Source organism: Pangasianodon hypophthalmus, chromosome 23 (genome assembly GCF_027358585.1).
Source record: "Pangasianodon hypophthalmus isolate fPanHyp1 chromosome 23, fPanHyp1.pri, whole genome shotgun sequence".
In the NCBI taxonomy this organism is placed as follows: Eukaryota; Metazoa; Chordata; class Actinopteri; order Siluriformes; family Pangasiidae; genus Pangasianodon; species Pangasianodon hypophthalmus.
The window spans coordinates 12,911,417-12,929,296 of record NC_069732.1 but is presented as its reverse complement, the minus strand read 5'-3'; the positions used below and the strand labels follow the sequence as shown (position 1 = coordinate 12,929,296).

Here is a 17,880-nt window from a genome sequence, read left to right as displayed (position 1 = left end):
AGTCAGAGGCAGATTGTTTAGTGCAGTCATAAGACAACATAAAGTCTTCTAACAGTCAGGCTTCTACATCACTCTTCTATACTATCCAGTTACATCCTGTTTTTATGTTAAACTTTAATTAATAATGTCATAAAATTTTTTCACCAAAAGTACAGGATGTCCAGAGGACAATTTAATATTTAATACCTGTATTCCAGTCCTTCTCTTCAACAACTCTACTCTGGGCTCAGTCTCTCCTAATTCCAATACCTCTGTGCAGCGCATCCTCCTATTATCTTGCATCCATATACAGTATAATTTCTTCCATAGTATGTTTGATACTCAAATGGGAATCTCTCAGATACACATTATACACTGCTGGTTTTGGTGTCATATTAAAGATATTCTGAAATCTCTATTATCAGGTCATCCAATGAATACAGAACAAGAGGCTCCTTATATTTTTATTAAGTTTAAACAGAACAGATTGGTATTTGGAATATTTGTGTGCTTTGTAATGTAGAGGATTTGGGTTTATTCAATTAATATACTATTATTATTTGTTTATTACTTTCTAAATCGTGTCTTCACTTCATCATGTACAGTATACTGTATCAGTGTGATAAAAATCAATATTATTAATAATAATAATTTATAAATTAACTATACTCAAAGCAATCAAATTTTAAACAGTCAAGTATGTTCAGTCTCCGTAGTGCAAAGGTCCTTGATGCTTTCTTGTGGTTTCCTGTTTACAGAAGCTGGGCATCTGGCTGTGGTCTCATTCTTTCCACGTTGCTGTTTCTTACCTCTTTCTCTGTTCTGGCATTCTCTTTTCTGCCGCTGTAACATCACCCATCACTCTCTGTCTAATCCCAGGACTTGACCTGCTCCTACTAATCTCCTTCTAGCAAAGCATGACTGGTTCACACTGGTTCCATTATTTCTATGGATTTGTGACTTTTTACTTGCTGCTCAGTTTTAGCTAGCAGGTTATTGTTTTCCAGCTAGTGGTACATGTTTCATATTTTCCTGTTCTTCATTGCAAACTGTTTTATCGAGAGAGTTAATGAATCACTAAACACTATGGAGCTTTATTTTCTTAACACTTCAGTAAACCTGAGGCGATAATGATAGTATCTTATTGATACTCCCAACATGTTCCTAGTGTTTTATATCCTTATATTTTATCCTTTTATTCAGTAGAGCCATTGTCTACTTCTCTATCCATAATTTAGAGCCTTTAGTGTGTGCTATATACAGTATGTCAGATAGAGAAGCAGAGTAGTTTGGTGGCACAGTAGGTAGTGCTGCTCCTTATAAATCTCATGGTCTGTGGTGGAAATTCACTTGCAAACTCATTTTTGAGAGAGAAATCAACTTTTTCAGTTATCTTTTGCCTTTGCCTGTCTGGGTCAATTCTCCATACAGGGAAATAACCCTCTGAACAGTTGGTATTTTGTCCCAAAAACATGCAACTCCTTGAGATCATAAATTTCATTTCCTCATTTTCTTAAAACAATCTGTTCTTTCTCAGATTTGAACTGCTTAATATGTTCGTAAATCCTGATTTGTCTAACCCTAGGTTACTGCCTGTGAAGAGTTTTGCATGTTCTTCCCACATTTGCTTGGGTTTTCTCTGGGCCCTCTGCTTCCCTCCCACTGTCCAAAGACATGCCAGTAGGTGGACTCACTGCTCTAGATTGCCCCTAAGTCTGAACGAGTATATAAATGTGTGTGCATGGTGCCCTGCGATGGACTGGCATCCCATCTGGGGTGAATTCTCTTGCCTTGTGCCCAATGTTACTGGGAGGATAAAGTGATTACTGAAGATGAATGAAAGACTAAATGAATGAAAGAATGAATGAATGAATGACTTGATGCCAAGACGGATAAATCTTTTCTAACATGGAATGTAATTTGAGAATCAAATATAAAATAAATCTTCCCCAAGAGGAGAGGATAGAAGAATCCAGTCAAGGAGAATGAGGTAAAATGAGTATACATTACACATATACACATGTATACACATGAGTATAAATTAGTACAAAATAATTCAAAGTAACAAAGTAACAAATTTCCAAGTATCAAGATAAAATATCCAAAGTTTCTATCAATAAGTACTGAGCCAGGAGCCAAAGCTGATTTCTTTGTGCAGTTCATGGGTATATAAATGCTTTCAAACTTTGAAGTTTAGCATGATGCAGATATCTAGATCTTTGTTGGTTATTATTAATCCAGCATCTTGCTCATGACCTTTTGTTCCCCATATTTCTATGTGCATAAGCATAATACTTACTTGCACACAATTTTTTTTACCCTACTGTGTTCTGTTGTGGTTTCCTATTGACTGCAGGATCCACGACTGCTATTCTTATATGCCATTTCTCATGACAGTGTTCATATTTTCTGCTGTTTGACTTCCTGTTGCTTCTCTGCTTCTCTCTGGTGAAAGACTTGAACTGCCTACACTAGTCACCTGTTTGCAAAACTTGGGAGACCGTGGTTCACATCCATCACTTCCATCCACCATTTGTCCCACAGAACGCTCAGTGGAACCGTACATAAAATACATATATGTTATTGACACATGCATAGTTCATAATGTTTGTCATGGAATTCTTTTAGCTAAAATAAAACTTCTCAGAGTCTTGGAGTCTTGGTGCCCAAAAAAAAAAAAAGACTTTATTGTAAAAAGCAACAAAGCCAAGTCAGTCTGCAGCGTACCTGATGAATATGATCTCAACATGTATCTCTCTAGGTGGAGTTTCCTCTTTACACAAAGAACTAGTATCTGTTGGCTGTCTGCCACCATTATTTCTCAATCTAGTTTCTATCTCTTTTCACTCCCCTCAGTAGATTTTAATGGTGGCGAAAGACCAGTTTAATTTTTTTTTTATATATCAGCATATTCTTTCATAATCTCCATGGCCTTGGTATATCCTTTCACCACATGTTTTCACCCCAGACACTGAGAACCTCCAGACCTTGATACCTTCTCGTACTTTGCACAGTTAGTTACTGAACTGACCTTATACATGAATATGACATTGCATACTTATGATTACATATGGGATTATCTTGATGATTATACTAATTACATGAATAAATATTCCATATGTTAAGATTATGCAGGTGAAGATATATATACATAAAAAAACTGCAATCAATGTCTATATAAATAAAAAGTGATAAGTGAGAATTCCCAAATTACCTGGTCAATAATTATCCAAACTTTAGACTATGGAAAAAAGCTAACCCTGCTTTCCAATTCCTAATTTGAGTGTTATGTTTTGTTCTCATCTTAATATAACCCTTGGTCTCATTAGCATTCTGTGTTGCATCACTGATCGTTTGGATAACCCAGTATGAATGATTCTAAATGTCTCATATCTGTTGTTCCCATTGGCTTATAATAGATTTGTATGGTTTAAGTATGTATACTTGTGCTTCTTCACTGTCAACAACACATTCCCCAGTTGTCTTTGAACCTGACACTTGTATATGGATGGAAGTTTTGCTCAGTTTTCTGAGAAAGTTCTGGATAAAGTCAAGATACATACGCAGATGGATTTGCTACAGCCCCATTGTGCATTTGCCTTGATTCCACCCCTTTCATCAGCTACTCTGTCTCTTTTCTTGCTGCTGACAGTAACCAATTATTCTCTTCCAACAGTTTTATCATACTTCAAAACCACCAAACCCACAGCAATGTCTCTCTTATCTTTTTTTTTCTTTTCAGAACTCTTTTCACACCACTCTGCTCACCAACATCGGTATGTAGCTGGCAGCCACCGTACCATTAAAAAAATGTTTAAACCTTATGACTTTTGGTGTCTGTGATCTCAGAGACATTGTCTGTTTTTATGGCAGCATGTTGGCACAGCAGAGAGAGTTGCTGTCTCACAGTTCCAAGGTCTCCAGTTTGAAATTGATCCCAAGTTACTGTTTGTGTGGAGTTGTGCATGTTCTCCCCATGTCTGTGAGGGTTTCACAACTAGGGCAAGTTCTCTGGTTTCTTCCCACCTTCCAAAGACATGCTAGTAGATGGAATGGCTATGATAAACTAGTTTTAGGTGTGAATTAGTGTGTGAATATATATGTGTGCATGGCACCTCGCGATGGACCGGCATCCCTTCCAGGATCCATTTCTGCCTCCAGCCTAGTGTTTCCAGGATAGCCTCTGGATCCACTGCAAACCCGTCCAGGAAAACGAAGTTGCTGAAGATGAATGAATAAATGTCTGTTTTTACCAGGATGACCCTTACTTAGAAATGTAACTAGCTAAATCATTGGTAGAATGTAATTTACTAGATAAGGTTGCCTAATAATTTATTTTACTTCCCTATGATTGCATAAGCCCTATGAATGCATAACACTTCTAACAAAGTCTACAAAATGTGTCAGAGAAACCAAAGCAGCTTTATATATTAGAAATTCAGTTATTATTACATGTGAGCTGTTGTGTTAGCTAGCAGGCTAGTGCTGAATACATAATATATATAAGCAATATATAAGCTATAACAGGGTGGCATGGTGTCATCAAGTGGGTGGCTTTGCCACTTCACAGCTTCACGTGTTCTCACTGAGTCCACATGTTTTTCCACCAGCTAGTAAGTGCTGGTAAAATGGAAACAATTTCTGAATTTGAATAGTTTCTCTGGGCAATGCTCTTGCTGATTCCACTGCTCATCAAAATGCTCTTACTACCACAGCTGTTATTTTGCAGATGTCTGTTTTGTTTTTCATATATATATATATATATATATATATATATATATATATATATATATATATATAGCATACCAAAGGGAAGGATGACAGTTAAATAATAAATACATTTGTTTTTGTTCTAGGTGAAAATTTTCTGCTTCTGGTGAAACTTTTTGCAAAAAGTGTGCCATTTATACATCTTTGTAGAAGAAAGCTACGATAAATTAGAGACAAATTTGGTCTGATCACTTTGTGAGCAAAGGTAAGGGGTGGTTGAAAACTTACACTTACTCTTGTCACCCTTTATGCTCTGCTAATGTATTTTTATGAGCCAAAAAGAGTGAAGACTCACTGTTGAGTAGAGAAGAAAAATACTGGTATGTGACTATCTGTGTGTGTATGCTTGTGAAGGACAATGGTCAAGCTGTTCTGCAAGATAAGTTAAGGATGTTCTGCCTGAAGCTGAGCAGTGGCTTTCACCCTGTTCCCTGCGCATTGTTCTTTGTTTCTGGGAAGATTAGGTAAGAGTAAAAGCATTACTGCTGCATGAGGTGATCTTTGCTGTGTTTGTCAATAGTGTGGAAAATAATAAGAAAAAACATTTTATAGTTCTATATTAAAGTCAAATTAGAGGACAGCCTTTGACACACAGTATTTAATGTGCAGTGCAATTTAGGTAGAAGGACACAGAGAGGGTAAGGACGATGCTGCCCGATCTGTACCGCGAATGGGTTCAAGTTTTATGGCTTGATTAAATCCTCCACGCATGCGTAAACAACATCAGTATCTATCTCTATACCATACAAATGCGACACAAACCCTGCAGTATGCAAAATGCATGAAGTTTCATCATAAGAAAATCTTTTATTACAAAAATCATAATGAATAGTTTTAGTAGAGTATGTTGGTCTCTTTGATCTTTTTTTGTTGATCTTTTTGTCATGTAATTACAATATATCAAAACTATCAGTTAAGCTACCTCATTTCCAAAAACAAATCTATGAGCATAATTTTAGTTAAAATAACCAAAACGATATAAAAAAAAAACTATATTCCAAAATTAGTTTTAATAACAATGTTTTTATTAGTTTCTCAGTTTAATGCATATATATATATATATATATATATATATATATATATACAGTACTGTGTAAAAGTCTTTGCACCCTATTTTTTTTAGTACAAACTTTGCTATAGATTTTTATTTTATGACTTCTACATTATTGATTCAGTACAAACACTTTTTAGATTTCCAAACATTAGTTTTGTTTGTATGTTAGTAAAGAAAGCAACATAAGAGACACTTTTCAGACAAAAAACAATGAAGGCTGCTGGGTTTTGCTGCAAAAATAAGGAGCAAGTGTGACAGTCAAAGTCTCCAGAAAACTGTGGCTGCTTCTGCAAGATGCTCAGTAACACTTACAGCTCATTTCCTTATAAAACTGCACAAATTGTACCTGAGACTACTTTTTTTTAAAGCGAAGGATCGTCACACCAAATATTGACTTTGTTTCATTTATTACTGTTTACTGCTCTTTATAGTATTTTTTAAATGTAGAAACATTTAATTTCATTATTTTTGAAGGCATCTTTGCTCTACAGCATTTCTTTGCATGTGCCTAAGACTTTTGCACAGTACTGTATATATATATATATATATATATATATATATATATATATATATATATATATATATATATATAATTTTTTTATAATTTTTTTTTTTAATTGAGTTTTAAAGCAATAAAACTTTCCGGTTACTGAAAGAGCATCTGATGTAGCCTATTTGATGCTACTCCTAACAGAGTTACTATAATTAAATGTCACAGAGTGCTGTGAGATGACACGCATGCGCGGTACAGATGTGCAGAGGTGTAACTCGGGCAGGAGACACGGATCAGGGTAGTGACAGTCAGGAATGGTGAACTCATGCGTGCTACTATATTGCTCCCTACAGGTCAGATTGTGTACTCACACCGTAAGGTAAACTACTTAATTAAAAGCAACAATGTATTGTTGGATAAATAAATAATAAGGAATAAAATTACCTCTGAGTAACTTACAAAATAATTTAAATAAAAAGAGTGTACCAGTAAATGAAAGATTTATACTTTTATAGGCAATTAAACCACATTTCTATGAAACATCACACCCAACTATTATTAATTTATTATGTATATATTTATTATTATACAATATAGTATTGATGATTTACTGATTTTTTTTAATTATCTATCTTAAAACCAATAAACAGAACTGAAAAAAAAAAAATCACTCAAAAAAAAAAGTTGACAAACCAGTTAAAACAGACCAGAGAACCATGATAGAAGACGTAAAATAATGATCTGATCAGTAAGGGTTTCCAAACAAGTACTTCTGCAAACATATGGAAATACAAAAACAAACAAACAAACAAACAAAAAACCCAAACAAATAAGTGAGAGCCTTAAAAAGCGCATCACACTTTGCTCTGTCAACTTTTGCCCCTGATTCCTCAGGTGCCTCTTCTGCTCTTCTCGTTTCTTGCTGTTCCGTTCTTCCATATTTGTTTTCTCTTATTTTGCATTTCCTTGCTGTTTGTCCTCCTCACTGGGGTTGGTCACTATATGTTGACAAATGCATAAAAACTTGTGTATATGCTCATTTTAAATTACATTACTTTAATAAGTGTTAGACAGATTCATGTTCTGATTTTAGTGTATATCTTCATCAAGAGTTAGTGTTTTAAAATGCATGTGTATTAATATATGATTTTTTTTTGCTTTTAAAAACAGCTTTCAAAATATACATGAGAAATCAGGTAGAGAATTACACACACATACACATACACATGAGAAAAATGCAGGTACAAATATGAACAAGAAGACGGTATATGACACTCACATGGTCTCATAGGAGCTGTCTTTTGTCTTGAGGAAGCGCAGAGCAAAGAAGGCCCCTGCTTGGAGTGACAGCACAAGTATGATCCCACCTATGAAGCTGGACAGGTCAAACGATGCCTGAGATAACTCTTGTGGCGAGTCTGAAGAAGAGTCGTCTGAGCCAGAGAGACACATTTCAGTTACGAGTGGCTTGTGGTTTACACAGTGGACATTGTTATGTTGGCAATCATATAGATGGTCAGCTTGATAAGGATCAAAGAATACCATTACTGAATAGAAAAATGGTTAGAGATATGTGAAACTAGAAAAAAAATGCTTACCTGACCCACTGTCATCAAAGCTCGCACTAACTGCTCAGGTACACAAACAACACACACACACACACATAACTGAGTGTGCATATGTGTTTGTAATGTGTGAAATGAGTTAAGGAATCTATATTAGTACGATACTCACCTGGGCAGGAGCTTGTGTCATTGTACACAGCGCATTCTCCAGGGTCTTCTGTGTCAGATATGCATCTTGTGTTATTATCTAAGCAAGAAAAGAGAAAATGAACAACTTCAGCTTTAAACCCCTGAAGTCCCAGCATATTATTCAGTCATTCATCTTGAAGCATATTCTTCAGTATTATGAATTATTTAATAACTACAGTGAAACTAATAGGAAAGATATTTAGTTACTAAAGTGAGGAAGGTCTATGCATGCCATGAGGTCATGGAAGTTAAAAGGTTAAAGGTATAGTCTGCTACTTTGGTGGAATTTAAATACAACTCTAAATAAAAGCAAAAAAGCCAGTTCTGCTTGACAAAAGCAGCCCAGTGCCAATTCAAACCCAGTCTGACACCAAACCTCAAAGTGTACCTCCTACAGAAATCCTAGCTAAATGTGTTTTAAATTCTAACATCATAACCCCAAAATGTATTGTAATATTTTAAAAGTGCAATACAATGTTTAAACACAGCAGTCTTAAAAACATGCAGTTTGCTAAATAGCTCTGAAACAGTCCTAAAATGTGCCATCTATGAGAGTGAATAGAATAATACATTCCACCTTGTGTGCCCACTATATAAATATATTCATTATGTACATTCATTATATACAAAGACCAGAGTTTTTTTCTCAGAGCAGATATTTTATTCACTGCTGCTGGAATGTAAGGAAAACATCAAATATTACAAAACGTGTTCCAAAATTGCTGACTCAACCTTTAATGGCAGGTCAAATTTATGTGTTGTGAGTGCTTTGTCAGTTTTACAGAGCATATTCCTCACAGTCCATTTTCCTTAGAACAGATAATAGAGCTGAATTATTTAATGGGGATGATGTCTATGTGTGACGGCTGCCATGACACTGTGTGTGCGTTTAAATTATTCACTGTGCTGTTCCCAAGTGCACTCCCCAAGGAATCACATGTCACTGTGAGACTCTTTGAGCAGCAGAGAGAGGAAGACAGAGCTGGAATGATATATAGTATATAATACCATTTTTATGTTTGTGTATGGGTATGTGTTTACATATTCACTCACCTTTGTCACAGCTTCTCCAAATACAGCGTGTCAGATTGAGGGCAGGGTCTCCACTGGTGCATTGATCACATGAATCCAGCTGAGAACAGTCGCCAATGGCTGAATCATCTGTCAAGTAAAACAGCAGATAAGAATCCAGGCCTTTAACCTTACCTTGTGAAATAACCACTAATTTCAGACTTCAGTTACAAATTTCCATTAAACTGTTTGGTTCAGATCCCAACAGGCCTCTACTTATAGACATGGATAAATATTTCTTCTAAATTATGTAGATCAACATATAAACTGTGAAATTTAAATTAACTTGACTAACCAACAGTAATGATTAAAAAATGGAATGTTACAAATTGTCCAACCATTTGAGGCACTCAGTTAAAAGTTCAGGATATCAGGATATGTAGAAGTTGTGCTTTAATTTATTTACAAACTAACTGTTAATTGATTTATTACAGCGAATACTATATACATGGTAAATAAATGACAGCAGAGTTTCTGTACCTAAAATCTTCTTTTGACAATATTCACAATGTATTTAAAATCATTTAGTTGTATTATCTATTGGAAATTGTTACCATTTTAGGCAGTTAACATCTTCACATTCACATATATACATACATATATAACATATGCAAGTGTCTTTCTTTAAAGGAGGGTGACCTGACACAAAACTTAAGAGATACTGACACTAAGACTAAGGGAATAAGAGAGGTAAAGGATATAGCCAGTGGATCAGTATCAAGGTATATTATATGTCAGAAAGAACATATAATCTGTTTTACATTATGATAGTGAACAGACGTAAGTGATATGCACTTATGAGGTTTGAATGTGTTGATTCTTACCTGCAGTTTGTGAGCTGGTCGTCATCAGCTGCACTAGCAGCACAGTGCAACACAACACAACTGTGACGCACCTCATCCTTATAACCACACTGTACTCACAATATAGAGAAATGTGAATTCTAACAAAAAATTTTACCTTTCTAAAACATGAAAACTTTCAACACTGCAGCCTATATTATCTAGAACACTCCGGAGTCCTCAAACGTTCTATACAGCACAATATAGCACAAACTCTACAAAGGTATCTAACATGTATTAAACCTACAAGCTGGCAAATGACACATCAAAATACCAGTTAAAGCAGCCTCCAAGCTGTGTCCTTGAGGAACAGTACAGTCTGGTGAGCTGTGATGCAGAGAGGAGTGTGAGCAACAGTGTGTGTGACTAAGTGTGTGTGTGACATCATGCATCCTAAATCAGTGAGACTGGAAGGTGTGTAACGTGAGACCAGTTACTTGACAACCAGACAGCTGGTCACGCTGTATCAATATCCCAACCACGATGTCTGTTCATTGTCAACATAACCAGCCAGCACTTACGAAGACACACACATGCAGGCACATGCACCAGTGTTATGCTGCTGACACACGGTTGTATGTTTCAGCCAAACAAGATGACAGATATCAGATACTTAATAAAGTAGGAACAGGTAAAGGACAATAGGCACTGGACGCTGAGTAACTTCCCCCTATTTAATTCTGACAAGGCAGAAGTACTTTTCCTAGTGATTATTGGCTCCAGTCTCTCATTTGAAGTTTATAATGTTAATAGAATGGCCTTTTTCAACTCAAAAAGACTGCTAAGCTATGAAATATGATATTGTTACATAATGCAGAAAAACTATTTCATGCTTTTGTTATCTCTAGGTTGGACTATTATAATGCTTTCTGTCTGGATGTTCCAGTAGGTGTAAAAACAAACTCCAATTAGTCCAGAACGCAGCAGCTAGAGTCCTTACTAGAACCAGAATTGTGTATTGCACTTTTTTGCTATTTCTATTACAGTTCTATTATTTTTTTATTACATACCTATTATCTATTCATAAAACAATGCAAACCTAAATTGTTTGTACTCTTAAGATGACAATAAACATATTCTATTCTATTTGCCCCAGGACTACAATTCACTATGCGATCATAATAAACATTGCATAATCCTTTCAACACATTTAGTATTATTTGCCTTTTCTCTATATGACTACTGTAATAATTTATAATCCCACTTTTCTGTGTCATTCAGAAGAGGCTGGGTTTCATTTTGTGTCTGGTTCCTCACAAGATTTCTTCTCATGTCATCTCAGAGAGTTTTTCCTTGCATTGTCACATCTGGTTTGCTACATCTAGATTTCTATAAAGCTGCCTTGTGAAAATTTCTACAGTTGAAAGCACTATACAAACAAAAGGGAATTGAATCAAATCTGTGGCAGTACTGGCCTGATCCTGATACTCAGCGCATGCCTGGTCACACTGCAGTCATTATTCTTCTTACATTCTCAGTCCTCAGGCTTCATGAGTTTCACAAGGTCATCTACACACAACCTGCAAAAACTGGTCTAAAGTGGAGAGTTCTGGCAAGAGTCTGGAACAAAACACTGTCTATGTTAGCTCCTATTATTTTAGTTATGCTTCTCCAGTTGTGATGTTATAAAATTCAGTTGTACCCTGTCTTCACAGGTTTTCTCCTTTTTAATGATGTTTTAAATAAAAGCTCTTTGTTTCAGTCCTCCCTTTTTCTTATCAATCCTCTTTCAGTTTCTCTTCTCTCTCTCTCTCTCTCTCTCTCTCTCTCTCTATCTCTCTCTCTGAGTGTATGTGCCAGAGATATGAACAGTCTGGAACAGTTACATAACATGATGTCCAGCCCTTCACGTCTCTGCAGTCTTAGTCACTTTTTGGCCAGTGTACACTACACTCCGACCTTTCTGTGTTTAATAAACACTGCGTACACAAATGTATACATAGTGGATGTCTTCTGGCTGGAAGGATATAGTGAAGCTGAGGATGCAGACACTCTCTTTCTTGATATTAGGTAACTAGGAGGAAATCCGCAGTCTCCTCACACACACTCACCCACACACTCTGTTCTCCCCCTCCTCCATCACCATGGAAAAGGCAGAACAGGGCATGCAATATTCCATCAAATCTCATGTAATACTGCTGTTTCACACTATCATAATCATGCAAATATGTCATCAGATGAATGGATAGATAGAATTTTTGGATTAAGCAACAGGTGTAAAAGAGAAATTGCTATTTAAATCTAAAAACTAAGATTGAATTCTGTATCCCGATTGGATTTCTTTGTTTGAGGTGAGGAGGAAGGCTGTATTTTAGTGAAATCACGGATGTTTTTTTTTTTAGTGGAATTTTATTCCCTCTTACTGATTAATACACCCTAGTTTCTAGGATCTCCTGTCTAATTAACGCCCTTGAAATTTCTCCTTTTTACAGCATCCCTGTCTTTATCCTTAGGTTATTCTTGATCTCCAGCTGGAGAGCACCGGAAGCACATCCTTATATAGGCCAGGATGAGGAGAGGAGATTTCCCCGACGCTTAGCTCCTCGCCCACTTGCTTCATTGAAATGCACAGCCACGCTATCACTGCGACGCCCACGCGCTCTCTATCACACCGAAGAGCGCGAGAATCCCCGACTCATCTGCCAGGAAATAGCGTCACTGTGTTAGTGCTCTCACGTTATTGCACACAGTCAAAGCTGCGTTCACGGTTAATGCAGCACGGCTGCATGGAGTGCATCGTGACAAAGTTAGGCAAAGGTGATCTTACACCATAGCTCCAACACGTACTCAGAATGTGCACCATTAGTGACGTCACGGCAAATCAGCTCTGCGCTTTCTGAGTCTTTCAGCACCACGGACAGCGGTGACTCACTCTCATTCTCTCTCTCTCTCTCTCTCTCTCTCTCACACACACACAAACACACACACACAAAGACACACAGACACACACAGATACACACACAGACACACACACACACACACACAGACACACACAGACACACACACACTATAAAGTAATATAATAAAGTCTTCTAAATCGTTCTGCTTTGCTATATGGATGTGCACCACATCCCCATCACATGGCATCACATCAATTATCCGTGATTTCCCATAAGTAGCAGGAGTGATTGCCAGTCACCACACTGATCCACAGCCTCTCCTCTCTCGCCGTCGCAGTGGGCGGGGTGAAAGAATGCGGTATTTTTGTGAATGAAATTACGCCAGTTGAATCTGGCTCGAGGCGCTTCGTGATTGGCTGTGCAGGGGGAACTCAGCCCCCTTCGTCGTAACTGACGTCATAAAGGAATCAATGAAGGTAGAGCAGCCCATCAGACTCGGGTGTTACACAGAAGAGCTCACGAAGACTACGGAGAAGACAAGACAAGGAGAAGAAGAAGAAAAAGAAAAAGAAAAAGAGCACTCTTGCGCTTTGGCATTGGAAAGACACGCACCCTGGATTTGCACGCAGAGCTGCGGGACTCTGACTTTCAGACCGTGATTTAGGTCGAGCTTGGATTTCAGCTCTCACTTTGCTTGGATGGTAGTCTACTGAAGGGAAAAACTGTCCTTGAGCAAACTCGACCACTTCAGTAAGTTTACTTAACACCATATAATTCATTACAAGTGTAAACATGGGGTGTTTAGCTTCCAGTGTGAACCATTGCATCTCTTCTTAGTTAAGCTCTCTCGTGACTCCTTCATGACTGGAAGAGCAGTGCTTGAGCAATCTCAGCATGAGTTCGTGTCTCTTCGCTCGGCTTCGGCTCAGCTCGTGATTCATCGTTCAGCCTCCGTCGTGCGAGTAGAGCAGACTCAATCTGACAATCTCAACTATCCAGCACATCTCATCCAAAGTGTTTAAATATCATCTGAGTTTTAGATCACCCTAAACACGGGTAGCTAGAAAGTGAAGACCGTACATTTGCATAGGGCAATTTTTAACCATGAAATTAAACTATTTTCAGGGGTAAAATTTAGTCACTCTTCTTTGTTGTTGAATACAGATATATAGTAGGCCAGTGTTTCCAAAACTGGCTCTGGTGGACCCCTGACGTGCATATTTTGGTCTTTTACCTCCTCTAACAAACCTAATTTAGGTCCTAAGTAAACATATGTTTTTTGTCACAGTATGTTTTTTTTTTTTTTCATCACAATCCATCATTATCAAAGTTATTATATTTAATATTGAATTGATATAGATATTTATTTATATATTTATTTATATATTTATTTATTTATTTTTAGCTTTACCAAAAATAAAAAAACAAGTAGGCCTGTAAGTAATGTCTACTGGAATCTAACGCCAATTTAATAAAATGAGATCCGTGAATGGAAAGTTATGAAATAAGAAGCTCTCTGGCTTAATTTTAAATAAGTATAAAACTGTTATATTTTATACATGGGGGGCATATTCTATACATGGGAGGGTGTTTTTGTTTTTGTTGGTTTACTTTTTTCTAATAGCTGCAAAATTTTGAGAACTTTGGGTACTTTGTATTTGTATCACGTTTAAAACGTGAGCACATTGGACACTTTCTGACCACAAAATGGTTCCCATAATAATCTCTTATATACAGGATATATCATATGTTGAGCATTGCTGTACTGATGATACATTAAAGCATCATTTCTCTCCTCTCCCACAGATATGGCCCTTAATGACTCTGACGTGGGCTTGGAGGTTGTCTTTGAGATCGACCCCCTCCTGCAGCTCTCTGATATCGGCCTTACACCTGACCCCATGGTGTCAGTGGTGTTGAGTCCATGGGACGTGGCCCTGTGTGTGTCGGGAGCCCTGATTTGCTGCGAGAATGCAATCATCATAGCGACCATCCTCTCTTCAGCGTCTTTGCGGGCACCTATGTTCCTGCTCATTGGTAGCTTAGCTTGGGCAGACTTCCTGGCAGGTGTGGGACTGCTGCTATACTTTATGGCTCACTGGTGTGTGTCCTCGAGGGGACTGGAGCTGGCTAGTGTGGGTCTACTGGTAAGCGCACTCAGCGCATCTGTTTTCTCCTTGCTGGGCATTACCCTAGACAGATTCCTCTCTCTCCACCGAGCCCTGACGTATGGCTCACGCCGCACACACACGCACACTCGCTGTGCTCTGGCAGTGGGATGGGCTCTGGCAGGCCTGCAGGGGGCTCTTCCTGCTTTAGGCTGGAACTGTCTGGACGATGGACAGTCATGCAGCGTAGTGTGGCCGCTGACCCGAGTGCATTTGGCTACACTGTGTGGGGGCTTTTTGCTGGCCCTGGCTTTGATGCTGCAGCTCAATGCCTGGATCTGCCAAGTTGTCTTGCGCCACTCCCATCAGATTGCTCTACAGAGACACACGCTGCCCTCTGCACGCACACACACACGCCGACGTGTGCACACTCTTGCCCTCATCCTTGCCATCTTCGCTAGCTGTTGGATCCCCTTTGCCCTGTATGGTCTCCTAGGAGATGGATCATCACCTGGCCTATACACATATGCCACTCTGGTGCCAGTCACAGGAAACTCTCTGCTCAACCCCTTGATTTATGCCTACAGAAACACACATATACAGCGTGCACTGAGGCAGGCCTGCTGCTGCTGCCTACCGAACTCATTTCACAAAAACACACACACGCCAAGTGACGTGTAATGACGTCAGAAATATGCCATTTGGTGCCATGATAGATCATGCTTTAATTAACTTACTAGACTCAAACACATATGCACATGCACTGCCAGGCAAAAGTTTGGACACACTAGCTTGAAAATACTGTATATTTTTCATCATTTAAAATATATTTTTATAAAGTCTTATGACCTGAAATTTATGTCTAAGACAAATATTGAGGTTAATGCCCACATATTAACTTATTTCTGAATTTTTACTCAAAACAAGTAGTTTTCACTAAATTGTTTAAATTATTTCTCCTCCTGGGTAATGCTCCCTTATAAAGATGGTTTAGAAAAAGCCAAGAGTGTGCAAATCTTCATAAGGAACACTGTTAAGAATTTAAAAAACTAGTTTTGGAATATATATATATCATATTTCTGGGTCGTTGCATAATTACGTATGTGTTATTTCATAGTGGTTATGTATTCATTATTATTCTAAAATAGTTAAAAGGAAGAAAACCCTTCTATGAAAAGGTGTGTCCAAACATTTGACTGGTAGTGTCCTCATTACTGCCTCCTTAGGAAACTGTGCAAGTAGCCAAGACTTCCGCCTGACTTGTGATACGAGTCACATGAATCTGATGTCTCACTCACAGACTCTCCTGCAACATGTGTGTACTGTCTTGTATACGTCTTCTGTTCTTTCTGTTTCTGTTATAAAAACACGTGATAAAACTGTGCTCATCTTTCATTTTCTATACACCAAGAACACAAATGACCAACACAGCAGTAGATTTTCTACTATAAAAAAATAAAAGTAAGATTAAAAAAAAGCTTTAATAAGAGTTGTAATGCATCAATTGTCTTCAATTTGTGCCTGATATTTTCAGACTCTGACATTCAGAGATACTACTGGAATTTAAAAAAAAAAAAAGCGCACTTTACAATGACTTGACAATTTGTACAAATGTAATTTGAATGTTATTGTTCCATTTATTTATTTATTTATTTACTGACTGAATTACTTGACATTTGTTAAAATGATGATGGATGAATTCTTTTATACTTCAAGTATGTACTGTTTGCACAGAGTGCACAAATGTCTACATTGATGAGTGAATGTGTTCTTTTTTAAATGAAGTGTTTTGAGATGATCTATGTGTTGTTTGTATAAGAAAATAAATAATGATTTTGAGTAAAGTTATTGCTATTTTACTTCATTTTAATCACGCATAGCAATGTCACAGTTTGTTAGGAAAATGATTGTGCTATTCCTCAGGTCATATTTGAGGGAACTATACATATAACCCTCACAAATATCCAGATCCAAATTTATAGCAATTTATGAAATATTCCACATATGTATTTCAATATGTGTATCAATACTAATATAAGTGGATTATTCAAAAAAGCTCTATTTTTTTAATACTCAGCAAAAATCAGAGTAAATGAAAAACATGAAATAGGATATGAAGGAGAAAAATCTAAACTTAAAATATTTTAGCTACAGGTGATTGAAAACAGTCAGTGCTAGTTCTACAGTTAAGCTTCACTGATAGCCTCTGAAAGGTTGTGAATGCAAAACCCAGGGCTGCCAGAAAGCCAGTGTTAGGTCTTTGACCCCCAGCCAGATTAGTTGCATTCAAGGCCAATCCACTGACCCTGAAATACATGGTTTAATATTTTATGGTAACACATCTGACTCAACAGTTCATTACCAAAGCTAATTTGATGTTAATCAGGGTGCAAGAGTAGAGAACTCACAAAAATAATGCAATCTAACTATTTACTAATCTGCAGGAATAATTTTAAAAGATACAGTCTAACATCAATACAAGATCCACGTTCAGTATTCTATTTCAATATAAGGTACAATATGTCGTACCAGCATTGGTCACGGGGTATTTTTAAGCTTAAGCTCACAGTGTTCTTAGAGAAAAATGTTACTTCTTCACAGAACAATGGCTGTCACGTTATAATCAGATTTCTTACCTTACTCCCACATCAATCAATGGAAAGGAACCTCTACAGAATCAGAGCTGACCAGATATTGTTTGGGTGATGGAGCACACTCAGGTATGTGCGTCACTGGTATAAGTGTATCAGGCAAAGCAACAGGCTACAAATTGTACACAGCAATGGGTAAGCTGCAGAAAAAAAAATGCTCATCTACATTTGTTAGTTAAACTACACATACACTCACCACCACTTTCTTAGGAATAACATACTAATACTGGGTAGGACTCAAAACACTGTTGGATGGATAAGCGTGTGTTCAGCTGTTCCTAATAAAGTGGCCAGTGAGTGTTGCGTGTACAAGATGAA

The 17,880-nt window shown here is 37.4% G+C and overlaps 2 protein-coding genes and 1 long non-coding RNA gene across 5 annotated transcripts; 2 read left to right on the top strand and 1 right to left on the bottom strand.

Annotated features, from left to right (window-relative positions):
• Nucleotides 1-1,746: 1,746 nt before the first annotated feature.
• Nucleotides 1,747-7,569, top strand: LOC113535850 (uncharacterized). The gene is made up of 5 exons (XR_003403646.3): nt 1,747-1,969; nt 3,722-3,755; nt 4,836-4,954; nt 5,104-5,213; nt 7,467-7,569. It is a non-coding gene; the product is annotated as an uncharacterized LOC113535850 (long non-coding RNA).
• cd164l2 (CD164 sialomucin-like 2) lies at nt 6,448-10,543 on the bottom strand. 3 transcript variants are annotated; one of them, XM_026929379.3, is made up of 7 exons: nt 10,238-10,543; nt 9,946-10,034; nt 9,104-9,211; nt 8,031-8,108; nt 7,895-7,924; nt 7,576-7,729; nt 6,448-7,294 (listed from the first exon to the last, which is right to left on the bottom strand). In XM_026929379.3, exons 2-7 carry the CDS (start codon nt 10,019-10,021, stop codon nt 7,279-7,281), a joined length of 462 nt encoding a protein of 153 aa, XP_026785180.1. In that variant the 5' UTR covers nt 10,022-10,034; nt 10,238-10,543; the 3' UTR covers nt 6,448-7,278. The 3 variants fall into 3 exon arrangements, with proteins under 3 accessions (XP_026785180.1, XP_026785179.1, XP_026785182.1); XM_026929378.3 differs by having other exon boundaries at nt 9,946-10,543; XM_026929381.3 differs by lacking the exon at nt 7,895-7,924 and having other exon boundaries at nt 9,946-10,543.
• A 1,035-nt stretch (nt 10,544-11,578) lies between these two features.
• gpr3 (G protein-coupled receptor 3) lies at nt 11,579-17,791 on the top strand. Its single transcript, XM_026929522.3, has 2 exons — nt 11,579-13,553; nt 14,610-17,791. Exon 2 carries the CDS (start codon nt 14,612-14,614, stop codon nt 15,590-15,592), a length of 981 nt encoding a protein of 326 aa, XP_026785323.1. The 5' UTR covers nt 11,579-13,553; nt 14,610-14,611; the 3' UTR covers nt 15,593-17,791.
• The last annotated feature ends 89 nt before the right edge of the window (nt 17,792-17,880 follow it).

Coding starts and splice junctions, on each gene's coding strand:
- cd164l2 (XM_026929378.3), bottom strand. CDS start 10,021: ATGAGGTGCGTCACAGTTGTGTTGTGTTGCACTGTGCTGCTAGTGCAG. Junction 7,925..8,030: donor TGACACAAGCTCCTGCCCAG/GTGAGTATCGTA, acceptor GTACCTGAGCAG/TTAGTGCGAGCTTTGATGAC. Junction 7,730..7,894: donor CTTTGATGACAGTGGGTCAG/GTAAGCATTTTT, acceptor TCTCTGGCTCAG/ACGACTCTTCTTCAGACTCG.
- gpr3 (XM_026929522.3), top strand. CDS start 14,612: ATGGCCCTTAATGACTCTGACGTGGGCTTGGAGGTTGTCTTTGAGATC.